This window comes from Macaca nemestrina, chromosome 5 (genome assembly GCF_043159975.1).
Source record: "Macaca nemestrina isolate mMacNem1 chromosome 5, mMacNem.hap1, whole genome shotgun sequence".
Taxonomy (NCBI): domain Eukaryota; kingdom Metazoa; phylum Chordata; class Mammalia; order Primates; family Cercopithecidae; genus Macaca; species Macaca nemestrina.
In genome coordinates this window covers 43,553,241-43,577,158 of record NC_092129.1, presented here as the reverse complement: position 1 = coordinate 43,577,158, position 23,918 = coordinate 43,553,241, and the positions used below count along the sequence as shown (strand labels likewise).

The 23,918-nt window shown below is 41.7% G+C and overlaps 1 protein-coding gene across 4 annotated transcripts in view; it reads right to left on the bottom strand.

Moving 5' to 3' along the window:
• The window catches only part of LOC105465717 (epithelial cell transforming 2 like), a 114,415-nt gene extending 91,182 nt beyond the window's left edge, over positions 1 to 23,233 (bottom strand). For 2 of the 4 annotated variants that reach the window (XM_011714293.3, XM_011714295.3), the window contains exons 1-3: positions 20,997 to 23,233; positions 5,161 to 5,329; positions 3,873 to 3,985 (exon numbers count right to left, since the gene is read on the bottom strand). In XM_011714293.3, coding sequence (XP_011712595.2) covers positions 3,873 to 3,985; positions 5,161 to 5,262 — 215 coding nt within the window. In that variant the 5' untranslated portion in view covers positions 5,263 to 5,329; positions 20,997 to 23,233. The remainder of the gene's footprint in view (positions 1 to 3,872; positions 3,986 to 5,160; positions 5,330 to 20,996) is intronic. The other 2 variants (XM_011714296.3, XM_011714297.3) reach the window with 2 other exon arrangements.
• Positions 23,234 to 23,918: the final 685 nt, after the last annotated feature.

Below are 23,918 nucleotides of genomic sequence, written 5' to 3'. Positions count from 1 at the left end.
CCTGTCTTCAGCAAGAGTCCTGTTGGGTCAGTGTATTCAGATCCCCGCTTACCCCTGATGTTTCCTTGAGTAATTTTCCATCCACTGGCCCCAGCCTGCTCCTTGGCTATCCGTTCCCACTTGTCCATGCTGCATCTGAAGTTGAGCCCAATCTCTCTCCCCTGACCCCATGCAGCAGTCCCTACAGCTATCTACTATCTCCATGGTTCTCAATAACGTCTGCTTTACTGTCTTCATCAAGTTTCATTCCACTTTTTTTTTCTTTAATATCTTCACCATTTCCACATAGAAATATTCTCCTTTTAAATGGACATTCAGTAACTGAGAGTGATGTGGCTGTTCTATATTTAAAATTAACCTAGGAGTATGTTGTCTCTGAAAAACTGCGCACCAGATTGCCTCACAGATCATGGCTGAGACAGACGTCCTCAAGTGAGCCCTCGCAGGCTGCATAGGAAGAATGGAAGTGGGAGTCGGGGCTGTTCTCTCTTAATACACCTTGGTAGATACATTTTTCTGCCCTCCAACCCCATTTCGAGTCTGCTCTGATGGAGAAAAGTGACGAGAGCGAATCCTTCATGGGCTGTTTGTTATCTCACACACACACACACAAACACGCACATACACACCTGGATCAATGCATTCCCCCTCTAGGGAATGCAGTTGCATGGATGCTGCCCCACCCACCGAGGAAAGCTGCAAGTTTGAGCAGCTCCGGCTCTGGAACCAAAGGCTTTTGTTTAAGGAATTACCAGGCACTAAGCAGAGGCAATTCAAAACCTGTTAAACCAGTGTGGCAAGGAGACTGATTCAGACTCCTCATAGGTTTCTCCAAGTGTAACAGACACAAGCAACCCAGTTTCCTTTAAGGAGTCACAGGAAAGGTCAACCTAGTCAAGTGGTAGGGGAAAGCCATCACTGGAAACCATTAGTCATGTGGATGACACGGGGCCATACCGTACTGAGGAAAAGCCACAATTGAGATATAAAGTTGCTGGGCATGAAAGACAAGCAGAGAAGGCTTCCCAGGAGAAGGGACATTTTAGTTGTGGCAAGGAGAATTTGCCAGAAGGATGGTTTAAGAAGCTGAACCTTTAAATAAATATAATAAAATTCCACTTAGGAAATCATCTTAAAACTTAACAATAGGGAATATTTATTAGGACAGGAAAGAAAACTCTAAGATATTTGAATATATCTCATAGAGATTAAGAATTTTTTTAAAGACAGTTGTGATAACAGTTCCCACCAATATTGCAATACCCTGTTTATAACTGAATTAAAACAAAAATTATTTGGAAATTATAAAACAAAACATCTAAAACAATGGTCTCTCTACCTTGAAAGAAAGGTGTTGCACAAATATAGCCTAGCTTACATATAAAGATTTCAAGCATTCAAATTATGCTAATGTATTTCATTTATTAACAAGCTTATTTACAGTTATTGGGTAGGCAAGACTACAGGAATAAATGATTCAAAAGAAATGCTTAATAATTAAAAAGTGATTGTACTACCATTGGACCTAGCAATTCCATTCCTATATGTATAGCTAAGAGAAATAAAAACATCCCTATGCAAAAACTTGGACACAGATGTTCATAGCAGCATTATTTATAATAATTATTGTAAATAAAGATGGGAAACAGTCCATATGTCCATCAACTGATGAGTGGATAAATAAAATATGGCATATCCATGCAATGGGATAATATTTGACAATAAAAAGGAAAGAAGTACTGATACGTACTACGAAATGGATGAACCTTGAGAACACTATAATATGTGAAAGAAGCCAGTCACAAAAGACCACATACTGTCTAATTCCATTTATACGAAAAGTCCAGAATAGGCAAATTTATAGAGACAGAAGGTAGATTCTTGTTTGCCCAGATCTAGAGGGATGGAGATGAGAAGTTACTGTTAATGGGTAGGGGGGTTCTTTGTGGGGTGATGAAATGGTCTAAACATGTGGTTATGATCATGGAATTTCATGGAACTGTGAAATACAGTCTGCTCTCTGAAGAAATGCTACTGCTATCCAAAAAAAACCAAAAAAACAAACAAACAAAAAAAACGCTTTCACTGAACAGGTTAGTTTTATATTTTTGTCTCAGAAAAAAGAATTCAGTTACCAGACAAAGGATGCAATTTCCAGTGACAAAATGCCAGGCCTAAATTAAGCTGCTTCAAAATATACCACAAGATCTCTAATGACCTCCAGTGGTCACGACTAAAATTGCCTGGTTTATGATACCTGAGCCTAGAACACGACGCACAAAGTGGTTATAAATGTGACGTCTGGTCTGTTATTTTCTTATCTTGAAAGCTGCAAAGTTGGAGTAAAAGGAAACATAGCCAATGACTATCATAAAATGTCTCTTCCCCCTGATATTTCAACATTGACTGAAGGGCCCGTTTATCCGTGCCCTGTCTTTGCAGCCTCTTTCAACAGAGCCAGAAAGATGCCTGTCTCCTTCCAGTGACTCCACTGAGAGAGTCCATTAACAATCTGCTTTGCACCCACAGATGCAGGAGTAGCCGACACGTGAGGAGGAGAGAAAAAAATGACTGATCAAAAGAGACTGGCAGGAAAACATGTAAGAAAGAACAAGAGGCAAGTGCTCCACCTAAAATACGCCAATTTGGTCATGCACAACTCTCAGATACTTTTGCGGGCTATCTAAGACATCCGAAGGTTACCCTCTCCTGCAGCCTCACCACCAAGTTCTAGTGAAAGTACCTAACATCAAATGATGCCATACTTAGAGTTTTTCTAAACAAACATTAGTAAATAAGCCCAAACAACTTCACACAGTCTCGTCTGTAGGCCTGATGAAGTCCCAGCTCTCTCTCCTCTGGGTAAAAGGTTCATTCGAAAGGACAATGTTTCAGAAACAGTATTCTATTATTTTTACCCTCATTGTTGGCCTCGGGCTACCAGAAATCCTCCAGACTAACATAAGGCCGTTTATTTGGCATTGAAGGCTGGAAAAGCATCCTGCCACACACCTGCTACCAGCCTGGCTGGATTCTTCAGCCACATCCAGGCAAGCTGGAGGGCTCTCTAGAATATTTCGGTCAGTCCACACATATCTTGAATACCTTTAACTTCACAAAAGAGAATCCATTTCTAACATTCGTCTGGCTAGTTAACAAGCCACAGGTTGTTTTGAGAATAATGCCTGATATTTGCTATGCTAATTAGTAAAGTATCTGATAACTCAGGTATTTTGACCTTCCAAACTAGAGCTGGCTAATGACTCCGAGGGTATTCATTCCTGACCAGAACATGAGCTGACCCTGGGCATAACTTCAACTCACAGATGTCACACTGTCTGTGCTGAGTGTTTTAAAGTAAATTACAGACATAACATGAGGGAAGGGGAAGAAAAAGAAAGAACCCTCTTGGCAATCCTTGACTAGGGCTGTATAAGTCTTGCCCAGATTCCTAAATGTTTCAACCACTGTCACTTGTCGTATATTTTTTAGATCCATCCATTCATTTAATGATTTTGCCTACCTATGTCCCAGACATCCACTTGCAATATATTGTCTGTCTGATGGTTCCAAGGAAAATTTAATATGCTAAGAAAATGTTAAAAATTCACTGACTGAAGCCATTGTGTTTTTGCCAACATGAAACAGTCCCACCATAGTATGAAAGCGTTAAATCCCCCCACAGCTCCACTTTAGTCTCAAGGAGAAAAGGAGAAAGCAGGCACTGGAAGAGTCTGTTTATAAACCTTAAAATATCAATTGCCTGGTTTTTTTTTCCCCTAGGAACAAAACATCTCTTAAAGGTTATATAAACATTTATATATGGTTTTCTTTAAGAATCAATGTTAATTACATCATTAGGCTACACTTACCTTAACTGTGATTTAGTGCATCTTAAAAAAATCGCGAATAAGAATTCTTGACGTTGCTTGTTAGTCCAGAGGTCAAACCAATGACTTATAAGAGCCACTCTTTCCTGAAAGAGCTATAAGGGGGAGGGGAGGAAGTGGCATTTTGCTGTACAGTTCAATGTTTTTAATTGCTAAGCAATCTTTAGACAATCTACCAGCAACCTCACTGCTAATATTTGCAGAGTGCATTACAGTTCACACAGCGCTTTCACATATAGAGAGAAAGGTCTCTCCTTTCAGGTTAAACTTTTTACCCAGGGATACTGACAGGCCCAGACTTGTTGGGTGGGCTGATGGGAACGACTGGCAGGGATGTAATTATAGAGGGGCCCAAGAAGGGCCTCTGGAAAACAAAGAGGTAATGATTCCTGGATCTTGTTTCTACCTAGGCTAATGTGGCCTAGGGAAACAGAGTCCATACATTTCATCTTGAACACATATACGGGCTACACTCATTTAATTGTGAGAACAGGACCATTTGAGGTAGGTATAACTTCACTAACTACAACCCTGGATCTTCATAGCACCCACCAAGATGAAAGTAAGTATCACTTAATAGCCAACAGAGACATGTCTCTAGGGAAGATATACATTAAGGACCAGAATCCCCCAAACCTGGGTTTCGGTCCAGCTTTGCTCAGATAGAGATAACAAACTCACTGTTCTTATCATAGGTCAGGCTTTAGCCCCAGCCTGGTCTAGTCTCCTTTCCCAGTGAATGAGGCTGAACTCACAAGAGCACCCGTGAGAGCTCTGAGCACTCAGTTCGCCTTCTCTATTGCCAGAGCCACCGTAAGCCATTAAATCACGACTTCCTGAATTACCTTAAAATAGGAGAGGCATCCCCAGGCCACATGGAACCATCCAATTGGCACAGGAGGGGAGAGAGGATTACAGAAATACACAGGAACACATGCATGAACACTCCCAGCCTCCACCACCAAAAGCACCTTCTCATATCCTCCCCTGTCTCCAGCAACTGTGTGTCCTGGAGGTCTCTATTTTGTCCCTGGAGGTACTGAGTGGAAAGGGAGGCCATCTGGAGCCTCCCTTGAGGTAGGAGATGGGGACTGGCGTGAGAAGAGACTGTCTTTGAGACAAAGCTAAGTTTATTTTTGTTTAAACTGAATCAAAAGCTAAACTCTTTAGAGAGTTTTTCTTTAAAAATATGACAACATGAGACCCAATAGATCACCATAAAATTAACCCTATGAATTAAACTTGTTCTGCTTTAAAGTATGTAACTTACCTGTCTATTTAATGACTTGTTGCTAAAAGGTGTCCAGGCACTAAATCTTGTGTGGAAGCTCTCCATTTCCGGAGTTCTCCAGGAAGAATCCTCAGCTGACATCTCAGCAAATTTTCTTCCACTTCTGGAAACTACAGGTTTATTTCAATAGGTGTGCAATTAAGATCACCTAGAAATATCCAATATGTTAGTGTCCTTATAGGAACTATATAATTATCGAAATTCACATATAACATATAGACAGAATTATAACAATTCATGTGTATACATGTGTATATATACAATTCATCTGTGTATACGATAAGCCATACAAATATACACAAAAATCCCATGAACTTCAAATCATTGCAATTATTCTATTCTTACCTACTTTCACCCAAATCTGAATTTAAACAAAAGTTGTTTTTTACTTTGCTGGGAAAATGGGAAGCACTGGAAAGGTTTCAGGAAATGATACTTAGAAACTGACATGATTCATCAGCCAAGGAGGTTGACTTTTTCTTTACCTGGAAAATAAGAATTTGTTATTTTGTTAATTTTTTGTTGTTGTTGTTGTTATTTTTTTTTTTTAGATAGAGTCTCGCTCTGTTTTCCAGGCTGGAGTGCAGTGGAGCGATCTTGGCTCACTACAACCTCCGCCTCCCGGGTTCAATCCATTCTCCTGGCTCGGCCTCTGGAGTAGCTGGGATTACAGGTGGCACCACCATGCCTGGCTAATTTTTGTATTTTTAATAGAGACAAAGTTTCACCATGTTGGCCAGGCTGGTCTCGAACTCATGGACCTCAAATGATCTGCCCGCCTTGGCCCCTCAAAGTGCTGGGATTACAGGCGTGAGCCACTGCATCTATCCAAAAGTAAGAATTTGAAGTACTAGAAGATGATATTCCACCTGCCCATTTTTCAGGACAGAGGTCAAAGAGAATATAAAGAAAAACAAAATAGGCTATTGTATTATTTATTGCTGCATAGCAAATTACTCCCAAAATTTTCAGCTTAAAACAACAAACACTTATTTCAAAGCTTCTGTGGTTCAAGAATCCAGGCACAGTTTAGCAGGGTACTGTCTAACAGGGACCCCACAACAACCTGCCATAGACTGGGTGACTTGCACAACAGAAATTTATTTTCTCATAGTTCTAGGGGCTATAATTCCAAGATTAAGATGCCAGTAGAGTTGGTTTGAGGAGGCTTCTCTTCTTGGCTTGTAGGCAGCTGTCTTTTCACCGTGTCCACACGTGGCCTTTCTTCCATGTACATGCAGAAACAGAGATCTCCGTTGTCGTCGTCGTCGTCTTCTTCTTCTTCTTCTTCTTCTTCTTCTTCTTCTTCTTCTTCTTCTTCTTCTTCTTCTTCCTCTTCCTCTTCCTCTTCCTCTTCTTCCTTCTTCCTTCTTCCTTCTTCCTCCTTCTTCCTCCTTCTTCCTCCTTCTTCTCCTCCTCCTCCTCCTCTTCCCCCTCCCCCTCCCCCTCCCCCTCCTCCTCCTTCCTCCTTCTTCTGCTTCTCCTTTCTGCTTCTCCTTTTCCTTCTTTTGAGACAGTGTCTTGCTTCTGTTGCTCAGACTGGAGTGCAGTGGTGCAATCATAGCTCACTGAGCTGGGCGCGGTGGTTCACGCCTGTAATCCCAGCTCTTTGGGAGGCTGAGGTGGGTGGATCACTCGAGGCCAGGAGTATGAGACCAGCCTGGCCAACATGATGAAACCCCGTCTCCACTAAAAATACAAAAATTAGCCAGGCATAGTGGCACACACCTGTAATCCCAGCTAATCCCAGCTACTTGGGAGGTTGAGGCAGGAGAATCACTTGAACCTGGAGGCAGCGGTTGCTGTGAGCCATGATCGCACCGCTGCACTCCAGCCCTGGGTGACAGTGAGACTCCATCTCGAAAATAAAAAATAAAAAATAAAAATCATAGCTTTCTGTAACTTTAAACTTTTGGGCTCAAGGGTTCTTCCCACCTCAGCTTCCCTAAACGCTGGGATTACAGATGCGAGCTGCACCTGGTCTCTTCTTATAAGGACATCAGTCCTGTCAGATTAAAGCCCCATGACCTTGTTTAACCTTTATTCCTTATAGGCACTATCTGCAAATACAATAATGATTGGGGTGAAGACTTCAACATATGAATTTGTGGGGAAAGGGGATACATTTCAGTTCATAACCAGTACCTCTGTGTCAAGGGCTCTTATAAGGCTACAGTCGAGGTGTTTGCAGGGACTGCAGTATCACTGAAGGCCCTGAAGCTCATTCATGTGGTTGTTGGTAGGATTCCATTCCTCATGCTCTGTTGGACTGACGACTGCAGTGCTCACCAGCTGTTGGCTGGAGGCCTCCCTTGCCTTCCTTGCTACATGGTTCTCTCCATAGGGCATCTCCCATGGTAGCAGGCTTCCATCACAGTGAGCAAATGAGAAAGCAAGAGAGGGCACACCAGAGGGAAGCCACAGTCTCTTTGTAACCTAACCTCAGAAGGGATATCCCATCACTTTCACTATATACTATTGGTTAAAAGCAAGTCACCAGGTCCAGGCCACACTCAAGGGGAGAGGATTAGATGACAGCATGAATAGTAATACAGCCTATCATAGTTTACCCTTTGGGTCAGTTCCTTTCCTTTCCCATATGCAGAACACACATTTTTAAGGAAAACAACCCCAAAGTTCCATCTCATCAATATTTTTAGCACAGAGCTCATGAGCTAAGAATGATTCACAAGGGTCTCTCTATAGATACAGGTATAGCACCCTTTGATCTAAATACCTTTGAACTAAAAAGGTAAGTTATCTGGTCCTTGCCTCTGTAAATAATATATATCATGGTAGAACAAGGAAAGGATAACTGCAATAGATAGTCCCATTCTTAAAGAAGGATAACATATGAAAGGATTCATAGCAATCCTGAAATGCAGCTACAGAAGACTGGGGCCCAGTGATCATTTTGTCTCCAACAATCACATTCTCTTTTAGACCATGCCAGTGATTCCCTTGACAATGTCAACTTCTCAAAATTATCCCAAATTATATATTTGATTCTAAGCAGTGCTATGTGCCACAATTATTTAGAGACATGTTTTTTTCTCTCTCTCTCACTGTAGATATTTTGAGCCTATCAGGCTTCCTTAGAAAAAGCCAAACCCTACGTCTTCCTTCCTTGAGATGTTTTTCCAACTCAAAGTATTGGCTGGGTACCACCTTGTTCCATTCAGAGATCCTAACAATGGTGTGACAACCATACTTTTGACTGGTCCTTACCAATAGGCATAGTTTTCAGCATCATTTATTGCTCAAAGGTCTTCTCAGTTTTTTCTTTACTAGTTGAAGATGTGAATCAGTTATTCTTTCCAACTGTGCAAATCCCTGAGTTCTGAGACTCTCTCTGAATTCTTTTATATTCCTGCTTGCAAACCAGCCAAATATTTTCTGAGCTCCTCTATCTCTTCTAGTACTTTGGCAAATGTGGCCTATAGTAATAAATTCATTCTAATAGCATTCATTTTCTACCTCTTTGCATACAGTACAAACTTATTAAGTATATAATATGCCCTTTAATCTATTCCAGGCTATAGTTTTACAACTTTTTCCCACTGCATCACATGGATTGCCATCTTTTCAGGTCTTCCACAACAATTTCATGCTGTCAGACTAGAATGCCACATAATATAGAATGTGTTGCTGTTGTTACGGCAACATCCTACTCCTGGAACCAATTTTTGTATCTACCAAACATTCAAGGAAGAAATTACAGTTACACAAAATCTTCCGGAGAACAGAAAAAGTGGGAATGATTCCCAAGTTCTTTTATGAAGTTGGTATAACCTTTATATAATCTTAACACCAAAACCCAAGGACTTTACAAGAAAGAAGTATTACAAGCATATTACCATAAATATAGATGCATAAATCCTACCAAAAATTAGAACACCAAACTCAGTAGTATATAAAAAAGATCATATATCACCAGCACGTTGGATTTATGTAAATTTTGTTTGACATTACAAAATCAATGTACTTCTCATTATGAACAAAAGAAAAAAAGAGAGAAGATTATATGATAATCTCAGTATCTAAAAAAAGTTTTCTTTTTGTTTGTTTGGAAAGGGTCTTGCTCTGTTGCCCAGGCTGGAGTGCAGTAGCTTGATCTTAGCTCATTGCGGCCTTAACCTCCCAGACTCATGCAAGCCTCCCACCTCAGCCTCAGCTGGGACCACAGGCATGTACCACCATGCCTTGGCCTCCCAAAGTGCTGGGATTACAGGTATGAGCCCCCCAGCTGGCCCAAAAAGTGTTTCTGATAAACCTCAATACCCGTTCATGACAAAAAGATCTCAGCAAACCAGGACTAGAAGGGAATTTCCTAATCTGAATAAGGGCAAATACAGTAACCTATAGCAGACATGACACTAATGGTAAAATGATAAAACTTTCTGTCTGTTCACTGCCACTGTCTTTATTTAACATTATTCTGGAGGGTCTTTCCAATGTGATAAACCAATAAAATAAAATAAAATGAAATGTTTAATCATTTAAAAGGAAAAAATAGGCCAGGCGCGGTGGCTCACGCCTGTAATCCCAGCACTTTGGGAGGCCGAGGCAGTGGATCACTTGAGGCCAGGAGTTTGAGACCAGCCTGGCCAACATAGCAAAACACCATCTCTACTAAAAATACAAAAAGTAGCTGGGCGTGGTGGTGCGTGCCTGTAGTCCAGCTACTCGGGAGGCTGAGGCAGGAGAATTGCTTTAACCTGGGGGGCAGAGGTTGCAGTGAATTGAGATTGCACCACTGCACTCCAGCCTGTGTGATGAGGTGAGCCACTGTCTCAAAAAAAAAAAAAAAAAAAAAAGAAAGAAAAAAATTAAATTGTCGTTACGTATTACAAACATAATTATTCATAATTATATGTAGAAAATATTAAAGAATCTACAGATAAATTCACAAGCTTGGCAAGGTTGCTGCACACTAGGCTTACATACAGAAATCAATTGTTTTTCTGTATGCTAACAACATTTAATAAGCAACAACATATCATTTATAACAGCATTTAAAAATCCAATATAGGCAGAGGCAGGAGGATTGCTTGAGTCTGAGTGTTTGAGACTAGCCTGTGCAACATAGCAAGACCATGTGTCTACACAATTTTTTAAAGAAAATTAGCCAGGAATGGTGGTGCATGCCTGTAGTCCCACCTACTCTGGAGGCTAAGATGGGAGGATCGCTTGAGTCCTGGGAGGTTGAAGTTTTACTGAGCTGTTATCTTATCCCTGCACTCCAGCCTGGGCAACTGAATGAGACCCTGTCTCCAAAACAAAAACAAAAACAAAATCCAATATAAATCAAGGTGGGACAAGTATTCCACATAGAATACTAAAAATTTTATCCAGACAAAATTTTTCAAGACCTAAAGAAGAGTATACATCAGTGAAGATATTGATTCTTCTAAATTAATCTATTACTCAATACAGTCTCATGAAAACCCAGCAAGTATGGGGGGGGTGTGTGTGACAAACTGATTATAAAATGTGTATGAAAATGCAACGGGTCAAGACTAGCAAAGACAACTTTAAAAAGAACAAAGTGGTTGGACTTACTCTACTTGATATCAGGACTTATTATAAAGCTAGTGTAAATAACAGCATGAGATATTGGCGCAAGAATAAACAAATAAACCAATGGAACAGAGCAATTATTCCAGAAACAGACCCACATACATATGGACACTTGACCTATGACAAGGATGGCACTGCAGAGCAGTGGGATAGGATGGCTCCAGTCAGTAACACACGTGGTAGAACAACTGCCCAGCTGGACCCAGCTCACCCTCAGAACTATGAGAAATAATAAATGATTATTGTTTGAAACCACTAAATTTTGGGATGGTTTGATATCCAGCAATAACAAAAAAAATTGGTACCTGGCAGTAGAGTATTGCTATAATATAACTTAAAACATATGATACTGGCATTGGGACTGGGAAGCAAGTGAAAATTAAAAGGGTGTGAAGGAGATGGTGTAGTGGAGTGTAGAGAAAGGCTAGTCAGAAGATGACTGGCATTATGTAGCAGTGGAAAGTTTAGTAACACTGTTACCTGCACTAATGTGGAGGATAGAAAATGTGTCAATGAATTTATAGACCTGGCTAAAGAAATTCTGAGCAGGATGTGGAAAGTGCTGATTGGCTCCTTTAGCTGTCCAAGGTGAGAGATATGAATTTACCTAAAAAATCTGTTTAGTCTTGGGGCAAATTTTAATGATAAAGAACATCTAGGCCGGGTCCGGTGGCTCATGCCTATAATCCTAGCACTTTGGGAGGCTCAGACAGGCAAATTGCTTGAGCTCAGGAGTTTGAGACAAGCTTGGGCAACATGGCAAAACCCTGTCTCTAAAAAAAAAATGCAACCATTAGTAGGGTAAAAGAAAGCAAAAATTACCCCTGGGACAGCAAGACCAACCCTTCTTCTCTCTCTTCCTCCTCAGCCTACTCAACATGAAGATGATGGGGATGAAGACCTTTGTGATGATCCACTTCCACTTAATGAACAGTGAATATATTCTCTCTTCCTTATGACTTTCTTAATAACATTTTCTTTTCTCTAGTTTACTTCATTGAGAGAATACAGTATATAATATGCATAACATACATTATACGTTAATCGGCTGCGTTATCAGTAAGGCTTCCAGTCAACAGTAGGCTATTACTAGTTAAGTTTTGGGGGAGTCAAAAGTTACGCATGGCCAGGTGCAGTGGCTCACGACTGTAATCCCAGCACTTTGGGAGGCTGAGGTGGGCAGATCACCTGAGGTTAGGAGTTTGAGACCAGCCTGGCCAACATGGCAAAACCCCATCTCTACTAAAAATATAAAAATTAGCTGGGCGTGGTGGTGGGCACCTGTAATCCTAGCTACTCGAGAGGCCAAGACAGGAGAATCGCTTGAACCCAGGAGGTGGAGGTGGCAGTGAATTGAGATTTCACCATTGCACTCTAGCCTGGGGGACAGAGCGTGGCTCCATCTCAAACAAAAAAAAAAAAAAAAAAAAAAAAGCGTGAATTTTCAGCTGCACAGGGGATATGTGCCTCTAACTCCCACATTGGTCAAGAGTCAACTATAAAAGAGTTTTAAAGAATCTTAAAGTCTTTGTCCCATAGCACCCCAATCCATAGCCCAAAGCAGAAAAGGACCTATCTCAAAGAGACTTGTGGATATAGCTTTTATCTAATAGAATAAATTACAATTACATATATACAAAGCCCACAGAATTGTCAAGAGGCTTGCTCTCATGAAAGCATGGCCAGCTTGAAATCAGAAGGATCAGGAAATTTTGAAATAAAAAGTCTAAGCCACCATTTTAAGCCACCATTTTAAGCTGGGTGTCTAGGGAAACACATAACGTGTCTTTTGAGCTCACAGATCTCCAGATTGAGAGGAGTGATGAACAAGGAGCCTCATTTGCAACTGGACCTGATGGAGATCACAAGAGACTGGGCTTCAAGCTTCATACCATAATTGGAAGACACTATGGTGGTGTCTTGGTGTGAAATAAATATATTTTGTGTGCTGCAAGTAAGAATTGTGGCCAGAAGGAGGAACATGGTATATTGTCTGTGCCCATGGCCAGGAACAATTGCTCCCATCCCTGTACCCACATACCAGTTCTCTATCAAAAGGTGGAGTCTATTCTTCTCCCTCTCCTTGAATCAATCTGCACTAGCACTGGCTTCTTTTAACCAATGGATATTGTGGAAGTGATGATGTGTGACTTCTGGGCATGGACCTTAAGAAGACTTGCAGCTTCTATTTTTGCATTCTTGGAATCCAGCTGCCATGTAAATAAGCCTGGGCTGGGATACTGGATGACAGAAGACAAAATTAGGAACAGTGGATGATGTCAGAGAAGAAGATTTTGGCTCAATCTAAGTGGGAAGAAAATCACTCCACAACTCTAGCTGTCTCCAGAGATTATGTCCATTACTGGAGTTGGTAAAACTCAAGGTGGACAACCACTTGTCAGTGATTTTCTAGCTGGGATTCAAGCATCACAAACTTCTAAGTTTCTAAGCAACCCTGTGTTGCTATAAATTCCAAGAGAGAGTACAACGTGGCTTGGTGTAGCTGAAGAAACTTTATTGAAGAGTCAAAATAATTCTAGAATAAGACATTTGCAGTGCCTCTGCTCTTATTACATTTCATGAAAAGAAGCACATTTTTTTCAATGAATATATTAGGCAGGCATCATATTAGGAACAATTTTAGAAATGTTACAGACGAGCAGCATGGCAGAGAGAGCACTAGATTTGGATCTCTGCTCTGATTCCCCAAAATTAAGGCTTTACAAGTGATTTACTATTTGGGCCTCAGTTTCCTCATGTGTAAAGCAAGACAGTGATGTGTCTTGGTAAACTATATTATAATGTGTTGTTCAGATAAAAACCTCTTGGCAATGTGGGAAATTAAATACCTCCTTCTGAATCAACACTAAATGAAAACAAATTCTTAGTTTCATAAGATGCCCAGCTGTTGTTACATGAAATCCTTCCAAGAGCCAACATATGGGATTTTTATTTAGCAAGTTCTCAACATTGTTATTACACTCTGTGTTAAGGGATTACTGAGTTATATAATGAGCTGAACATTACAGAAAGAATAGTCGCTGTCTCTGCTGGTGGGCTTAAATATGTGAGCATAGTATAGTATATTGTGTGTGTGTGTGTGTACATGCATATATGTACAACTTTGGACAGGATTATTTTCTTTTTCTCTTTCCTTTAGTTTTTTTACAGTTGGGATTTCACTGTATTGTTTAGACTGGAGTGCTTTGGCACAATCATGGCTTACTGCAGCCTCAAATTTCTGCCTCAAGGGATTCTCTGGCCTCAGCCTCCCGGGTAGCTGGGGCTACAGGCATGACCAACTGCTCCTGGCTCAGGATTATTATCATTATTATTTATTTATTTATTTTGAGACAGAGTCTCTCTGTGTTGCCCAGGCTGGAGTACAGTGGTACAATCTCGCCTCACTGTAAGGTCCGCCTTCTGGGTTCAAGTGATTTTCCTGCCTCAGCTTCCTGAGTAGCTGGGATTACAGATGCACACCACCATGCCTGGCTAATTTTTGTATTTTCAGTAGAGATGGGGTTTCACCATGTTGGCCAGGCTGGTCTCCAGCTCCTGGCCTCAAGTGATCCGCCCACCTCGGCCTCCCAAAGTGCTGGGATTACAGGTGTGAGCCACCGTGCACTGCCTGCCTCAGATTATTTTGATTATGTGAAGATACTAATTTTGTTGACTAGCTAGTCAACCCAGGGAGAAATGGCAGGCTGACAATTACTACTTCTTTAATGGAATAATTTCTTTTCTTATTCTAGCATTTTACATTGCTCCAAATAGTAGTGCCATAAGATATGAATAACTATTTCCCCAGAAAACAGGATCTGTGATTAAATGATTGAGATATTAAACTTATTTCTTTTTTGTAGGATGTTTTGGATGTTTTAATATGCTTAATGTTCACACTGAATCTCCAAGAGGGGAAAATAATATCCAGCATTTTCCTTTGTTCATTGTTATATGGAGACTATCATAGTGTGTATTGATTATCTAATGGGGTTATCATACTGTTTATTTAATGCTGTGTAACAAATTGTCCCAAAACTCGGTGGCTTAAAATAACAAACACTTATTATCTCACGGTTTCCATGAGTGATGAGTGTAGACATAGTCTAGCTGGGTCCCCCAGCTTAGGGTCTCTCACCATCCAATTGTCAGCTGAGGATGCCACAGCTGGACTGGGGAAGAATTAACTTCCAAGCTCACATAAGTGGTTGTTGGTGGGATACAGTTCCTCCTAAACTGTTGGAATGAGAGACTCAGTTATTCGCTGGTTGTTGGCCAGAGGCTCCCCTCCCATGTGGGCCTCTTTATAGTTTAGCTCACAAAATGGCAGCTCACTTCCACCCAAGTGAGCGAGCAAGAGAGTAAGAGCGGGCAGGCAAGATGGAAGCCAGAGCCCTTGTGTGGCGTAACCTCAGAAGTGACAAGTAACACACCATCACTTTTTGATTCATCAGAACAGGGGTTTAGCAACCACAGTCAGCAGTCCACATCTGGCCCACCACCAGATTTTATAAAGTGTAACTGGGATACAGACAATCTCATTTATTTATGTATTGTCTGTGGTTGCTTTTCTTTAGTAAATTTCACTTATGAGTCTCTTGTTTTCTTATTGTTTCCATATTTATTCAGTATTTTTCTTCATCTACTTACTGGATAACTTTTTTTTTTCTTTTTTAAGACGGAGTCTCGCTCTGTCACCCAGGCTGGAGTGCAGTGGCATATCTTGGCTCACTGCAACCTCCACCTCCCTGGTTCAAGCAATTCCCCTGCCTCAGCCTCCCGAGTAGCTAGGATTACAGGTGCCTGCCACCGTGCCTGGCTAATGTTTTTTGTATTTTTAGTAGAGACAGGGTTTCACCATGTTGGCCAGACTGGTCTCAAACTCCTGACCTCAGGCAGTCTGCCCACTTCAGCTTCCCAAAGTGCTGGGATTACAGATGTGAGCCACCACACCTGGCCTCTGTGGCTGCCTTTTTGGCTACAATGAAATTAAGTAATCGGGAGAAAGACCATATGCCTCAGAAAGCAAAAAATATTTATTATCTGGGCCTTTACTGAAAAAGTTTGTCAACTCCTGCATTATAGGCATCTAGCCCACATCTAAGGGAAGGGGATTCACATAAGGCATAAAGACCAGGAAGCTGAGGTCATTGGGAGCCATTTTAGAAGCTTCCTCCCCATAGTGTCTGCCATAGAATAGGTATTTGGCAAGTATTTGCTGAAAGAATAAATGGATAATTGTTCTATAATTGCAGTTCAAACCATAACTGCTATGGTTTGAATGTGTCACCTCCAAATATCAGGTTTTGAACCTTAATGGCCAATGTAATGACATTAAAAGGGTGGGCCTTTACGAGCTAGGTCATGAGGGCTCCTTCCCTTGTGAACTGGAATTCAGATCCTTATAAGGCTTCACACAGCGTTCACCTCACTTGCCCTTCCACCTTCTGCCATGTGAGGGCAGACATTCCTCCCCTGCGGAGAATGCAACAACAAGGCATCCTCTTGGAAGCAGAGAGCAGCCCTCACCAGCCAACCAGACCTGACAGCACCTTGACCTTGGATTTAGCAGCCTCCAGAACTGTGAGAAATACATTCCTATTGCTTATAAATTACCCAGTCTCAGGTTTTATTATAGCAGCAGAAACAGAGACATGCATCTGCTAATTTTCCAAATTCAGGGGATAAAAAAGCAAGTTATTAGTAAGAAAAAAACAAATTCCTTCACTATTAGGATTTGACAACTGTGTCACAACTGTGACAATTTATCAAGTCTGTGATCTTACTAGCAATTTCCATCATTATGTTTAACAAGTCATATGGTAAAATAAGCTCAGAATTGAATTAAATATAGATTTGACAGGTTATTCTTCCATGACATCAGCAAATTAGAAAAAATGGATGCATTTTAAGGGACTCATTTGAGGTGAGAATTCATTCTGGGGCAAGAATACTTATTGTGCATTCTGTTTACAATACAGCAGTCACCAGTATCTTCTATATACAAGGGAGGTTCAAAACCTTAGTGTATAAAACCAAACTCTCAACCATTTTTTCATCCTTTTTGTGTGTCTTTTCTACAGAAGTGAAAATACTGTGCCATGAAGTTCTTTCTTGATTTTTTTTTTTTTTTTTTTTTGAGACAAGAGTCTCGCTCTGTCACCCAGGTTGGAGTGCAGTGGCGTGATCTCGGCTCACTGCAAGTTCCGCCTCCCGGGTTCACACCATTCTCCTGCCTCAGCCTCCCAAGTAGATGGGATTACAGGGACCCACCACCACGCCTGGCTAATTTTTTGTATTTTCAGTAGAGACGGGGTTTCACTGTGTTAGCCAGGATGGTCTCGATCTCCTGACCTCATGATCTGCCTGCCTCGGCCTCCAAGGGATCACAGGCGTGAGCCACTGCACCCGGCCTCCTTGATCATTTAAGAATGATCTTTTTCTTCTACAAAGTGGCATGTCTCTACTGGAAAAGTGAATGTTGTGGCTGCCATCTCACAGCCCAGCTTTTGACTTCGAATTGAAACTCCAGTGTGGGTGATGCAAAACTGGACGCCCCTTTGTTACGTCACTCTGTAAAGCAAGGGCCTAAATGATTCTAAAGTCTGTTGAAAGAAGGGAATACAACAGAAGACCCCAATCTGTGTCTTTCCTCATTTGTAACTGGATCCAACAAACGTGCTAAGTAACAAGATCAAAATGAGGAGGGGGATGTGTAGTAAATATTGTATTTAACATCTTAATTTTTGTTTGAGTGTCTACACTGACTGGCACAGCACTAGAAAATCTCTTCCCCCGTACACTGGCTCATTGAATCCTCAGATTCACACTGGGAGTTAGATTATAGAAGAGAAGAACATGGTAGAGAAAATCATCCAGTCGGCATGCAGTGGCTTACACTTGTAATCCAGGCATTTTGGGAGGCCAAAGTGGGTGGATTGTTTGAGCTCAGGAGTTCCAGATCAGCCTGGCCAATATGGCAAAGCCCCATCTCTACAAAAATTAACCAGGTGTGGTGGCATTCGCCTGTAGTCCTAGCTAGTTGGGAGGCTGGAGTGGGAGGACTGCTTGAGCCCAGGAGGCAGAGGTTACAGTGAACCAAGGTCCAAGATTGTGCCACTGCACTCCAGCCTGGGCAATACAGTGAGACCCTGACTCAGAAAAAATAAAAGAAAATCAGAAAATCATCCAAGGTTACACAGGTGGTAATTGGCTATCAAGTTTCAAAATTATACTAGATTTTTGTTCTGAAGTGTAAGTTTAACTTGAATATAAAATGGTATTAAAAGAAAAACTTCAGCTGAATTAAATTTAAAGGTGTTTAATTGAGCAATGAACGATTCGCGAATCAGGCAGCTCCCAGAATCACAGCAGATTCAGAGAGACTCCAGCGGTGCCTTGCGGTCAGAACAAATTTATAGACAAAAAAGTGAAGTGATATACAGAAATCAGAAATGAGGTACAGGAACAGCTGGATTGGTTATAGCTCAGCAGTTGCCTTATTTGAACACAGTTTGAACACTCAGCCGTGTATGAGTGGTTGAAGTATGGCTCCTGGGATTGGCCAAGACTCAGCGATTGTTACAAGCACGTACTCCTAAGTTAGGTTTTCATTCCTGTCTACCTATTAAATTAGGTGGCAATTCATCCACAAGGATTCAAATATAAAAGTACAGAGTCCATCTCAGGCCATATTTAGTTTGCTTTAACAACTGCTACGGATGTATTTGGAAATACATTTCTATGTCGTGGCTGACTATCCTTTACAACAGGTATATTGATGAGGAACTCAGAAATTGACATTGGCACTTCTATGCTTAGTCAAAAGAAGGATGGGGCTTTTTGTGTGACAACCTGTGATATGGTAGAATAATAAAAATATATATATATTGGTCTTCGTCCCTGGTTCCTGACATAGAGCTCCTAAAACTCTTGTCGATATGGATGCTAGGATAATCTTTTGTTCTAATATTTGGTTTTTGACCCCAGTTCCTGACACAGAGCTCCAAAATCCCTTGGAATTTCCTGGGTGATAGGAACATCTTTTGTTCAGATGAAGTGAATCTTGGTGAACCCCTAGATAGCTTTAGGATGAGGGCTGGTTACCAGGGAAACCAACCATGTGATTATGCAGCTGGAACTTTCAGCTCCATCCTGTGACCTCTGGGGAGGAGAAAAGGGCTCAAGTTGAGTGATGACCAAATGGCCAATGATATCATCAATTGTGCCTATGAATGAATCCTCCATTAAAATCAAGATTCAGGGATGTTTGAGATAGCTGAACATATGGAGGGGCTGAGAAGGCATGGAAGTTCCACACCCTTGCCCACATACCTTTCTCTGGGCATCTCTTCCATCTGGCTATTCATCTGTGTCCTTTGTAATATCCTCTATAGTAAATGGGCAAACATAAGTAAGTAAAGTGTTTCCTTGAATTCCGTGAGTCACTCTAGCAAAGTAATCAAACCGGAGGAGGGGCTTGTGGGAACCCAGATTTGTAACTGGTTGGTTAATCATAAACAACATATAGTCACAACCTGGGACTTGTGATTGGCATTTGAAGTGGGGGACAGTCTTTTGGGACTGAGCCCTTAACCTGTGGGATGTGACACTAACTCCAGGTAAACAGTGACAGAGCTGGGTTAAATTATAGGACATAGAGTTGGTGGCTACTGGAGAATTAGTTGTCGGTGGGAAGAAATTCCCACACATTTTGGTGACACGAGGTGAAGGGCAGTATGGAGTGTGTGAGAGTAAAGAGAAAAGAGAGATTTTGTTGTTTTTTTTTTCCCCTCTCAGAAAAATCAAAGCCCAATTAAAAGATGAAACGGCTGAACAATTGCCAGCCCATACAGAGAGCTAAATCCTCACTGGGATCACACATGATGTCAATTAACTGTGATTTCCACAGGTGATCCGTTACACAGGTGGAGAAATGCAAGTTAGTCTGGTCCTTCTCCACTACAGTAGACAGAGTGGCTTAGAAATTAAAACATTGCTCCTTGGCAGAGGTATGTACCTACATTCGCGTACTTCTGCAATTCACACATACAAATTGTGCAATGATTCCTTTATTTGATTATCAAAAATTTACTTCCTTAAATATGCCTCCAAAAAGGTTATCTGGTTCTAAAGATTGCACAAAAAAAACGGGAGTAGAGGAAAAGTGTGATTGGTGAAAAAGCAGAAATGAAAGACAATTCCAGTTGAGTTAAATGTTCCACATTTAGGGCATGTAAAGATACATGCCAGTATATAATTTTTATTAAGTACACACTAAGCAATGAATAATGAAAATAATGGCGTGTTTTGAGGAAACTTGGGCTATTGATAGTACAGGTGGTGACAGAAAATACCATACTTGTGCTGGTATTTTGAAATGGTAGATGTGCTCACTGATTTATAAGTTTAAAGCTATAAAATTAAAGCACGCTGTAACAAACAAGATGCAACTGTTGCTATAAAACTTCCAAGTCCTTAACCCTTCTTCCTCCCACTGAAATAATTGTTTTTAGAGCATGATTTTTGAGGTTTCTGTGGAGCACAAATGTCAGTTCCTGCAGAACAGACTGTAGCGGGCTTGCATACAATTGCATGGGTTGCAGTGAACTTTAATACTGATGATGTCAGGATATTCTGTTCTGATACATATGCAAAGTTTATTAATAAGCACAGCATCGGTATTTTTAAATCGGTAAATATTTTAAAGTACCACTGTTTTATTTGTCCTGTTCGTCAAATCTTAGCATATTAACTCTGAGAGCTATCCTTATAACCACGACCTGTATTCACAGTAGATTTTTTGTATTTCTCCTTCATTCCCCCAACCCAGCCCCCACCCTACTGCCTACATTTTTGGACCCCATAGGAGGAAAGGGGGCAAGAACTGTCAGAAGGAAGAAGGCCTATGAAAATCAGCGTTTTCCAAAGTGCTCAAGAACTTTACTTCGATCCCAAATCAGTTCTCTGGAGGAGGTAAGAGTTTATTTGCGATGGACCCATGCAAACCCTACCCTACGCGCGGATTTTGTTCCTCCCCAGAGCCTCCTGAGAGTCTTGGTTAATTCCAAAGCTGCTAAGGGACTCCAGGGTCCCGGAGGGAGGGCCCTGCGCCCCTCAGCGCTGCTTAGGGTCTTCCTGGGCGGCTGCACTGGGAAACTAAGCCGGCCCAGGCGATGTGCCCCGGGCGGCCCCAAGAAAAAGAGGAGCGGCTCAGAAGCCACGGGCTTTACCTCTGGGAAGTGGCCATGAGGCCCGGCATGGTGGCGGCTGTGTCCTCTTGAAACCGTGCAGTGAAAATCGAGTGCGCCCTCTCCGGCCCGCAGCTCTGGAGAGGGGTGGGGCAGGGACAGGGTCATCTCCATAGGGACCCAACAACACTGAGCCGCCACCCCGCCCCAGCGGCCGACCTGGACCTCCCCAGCTGCAGTGTGCAGAGCCGCCCGCCCTTCTCTCCGCAGTCGCAGTGCAAGGCCAGCTAGGTTCGGGTCCCGGCTCCTTTCCCCGTCCCCAGGGAGCTTGCCGTGGGAAAAAGCTTTCGTGGGGTCCCGTGGGTCGCGGCACGTCTCGGAAGCCCTACGAGGTGTCCAGCAGAGGTGCTAGACCCAAGGCCGTGGGACCCCAAGAAGAGACTCGGACACTGAAGCCAATGTTTGCTTGATCTCAAACAAAGCCAGCGATGTTAATTAAGGCTGTGTGATGAGGAAAGTGGAGTTTCTTATTTTTTGTTATGTTCATCTTCAGCAGATTCTCAGAAAATGTTAATATTTACTGCAGAATTACCAAGTTCAGCATTATACAGGAGGTACAAAAACAAAATCGCAAAAACAAAACCAAAAAACCCTTCCTCATTAGTTTCTGGTCAAAATGTCTTTTAAGTATTTATTGTGAAGCCTGTTTTTTTTTTCTTTTGTATGTAATAGTTATGGCCATGAAAAGATGCTCACAATACATTACGTATAAAAAGCAGCTTAGAAAACCACCAGAATGGTACGATCTATTTTTTTTTTTGCAACATGTTTAAGAAATCTGGGAGTATGTACACAAATAGGTTAAATGGTTTGCTCTGGTAGTTTTAAAAATCATCTGTAATTCGATTTTTTCTACAATGAATAAGCAACATCTATGTAATAAAAAAAATTTCATTCTAGTTAAGTTTCTTATGAGAGATGGGATCTTGCTATGCTGCCTAGGCTGGAGTGCACTATAGCCTAGGCAGCATAGCAACATCATTGTGCACTATATTTTTATTTTTATTTCAAATATATTTTTCTTTTTCATCTGTATGCCAGTAAAATCATCATCATGCACTATAGCCTAGAACTCCTAGGCTCAAGCAATCCTCCTGCCTCAGCCGCCAGAATAGCTGAAAGTACTGGTGCCTGTCCCCAAACCAGGCCCTAAATTTTATTCTAATACAGGCACCGCATTTTTTCCTGTTGCCTTGGATATGTGTTTAAGGAGTGTGAAAGGATACAAATTAGATAAGCTAATATTTCACTACCTGGGACCCATCTGGGGCCCTGTGACACAAAGGGCAAATGAACCAAGTGAATAAACAAGGTCAATCCACTGCTCTGTCACAACCCACAGGAACCAGCTTTTTGCTTTACTCTATCTCAGGACCAATCCAAGAAAAATTTCACATGACAAAGTATCCTTTCTCCCTGTCAGACCGTAGAGGACTACTTTTTCCCCATTAAATCCCTATTCTCACAACCCAAATGAAGTTTCCTCCGTGACGCTGTAATTTTTAAAAGGGGTATTAAAAAGACCAATTAAATAAACTGATCAAAATACTCTGAATTCAGAAAGCCAAAAATTATTAAAATCAAAATTTGAAAAATATTAAGTCTGTCTCCTCCCCTCCCCCAATTAGGTGCTTATTTCTGTGGCCTGGAAACAAGGAGACAGAAGCGTGAGCATCTTCTGCAACACAAAGGTAACCGAGCTGTAAATAAGCAAAATGTGTTCTATCCATACCACGGAGTATGATTCAGCCAAAAAAAGCAGTGAACTACATGCAATCACATGGATGAAGCTTAAATCCTTGAAAACATCATGCTAAGTAAATGAAACCAGTCACAAAAGGCCACGTATTGTATGATTCCATTTATATAAAATGTTTAGAATAGAAAATCCAGAGAGCTGGAAAGGAGGTTAGTGGCTGCCAAAGGCTGAGGGGCTTGGGGGACAAGGAGTGACTGTTAATGGGATTCTTTTTAGGGTGATGAAAATGTTCTAGAGGCCGGGCGCGGTGGCTCAAGCCTGTAATCCCAGCACTTTGGGAGGCCGAGACGGGCGGATCACGAGGTCAGGAGATCGAGACCATCCTGGCTAACACAATGAAACCCCGTCTCCACTAAAAATACAAAAAAATTAGCCGGGCGTGGTGGCGGCGCCTGTAGTCCCAGCTACTTGGGAGGCTGAGGCAGGAGAATGGCGGGAACCCGGGAGGCGGAGCTTGCAGTGAGCCGAGATCGCGCCACTGCACTCCAGCCTAGGCGACAGAGCGAGACTCCGCCTCAAAAAAAAAAAAAAAAAAAAAAAAAGAAAATGTTCTAGAATTAGATAGATCACAGTGATAGGTATATAACTCTATGAATCTACTAACAATCACTGAATTGTACACTTTAAAGGGGTATATTTTATGACATGAATTATTGTTTCAATAAAGCTGTTTTTAAAAGGTGATGAAATGAATGTTTACTGAGCATTGCTGGTGTCAGCTATTGTGATAGACGTCTCTCTCTCTCTTTTTTTTTGAGACAGAGTGTTGCTCTGTTGCCCAGGCTAGAGTGCAGTAGCGCAATTTCGACTCACTGCAACCTCTGCCTCCTGGGTTCAAGCAAGTCTTGTGTCTCAGGCTCCCTGGTAGCTGGGATTACAGGAGCCCACCACCACGTCCAGCTAATTTGTGTGTAGGTGTTTTTAGTAGAGGTGGGGTTTCACCATGTTGGCCAGGCTGGGTCTTGAACCCCTGACCTCAAGTGATCCACCTGCCACAGCCTCCCAAAGTGTTGGTATTACAGGCGTGAGCCACCGTGCCCGGCCTGTGCTAAGCATCCTATACACCTTTTTCACTTACTCCCCATATAACCACTACCAACTTGGTTACTGACCTCATTTTCTAGATTACAAAAAAAAAAAAACCC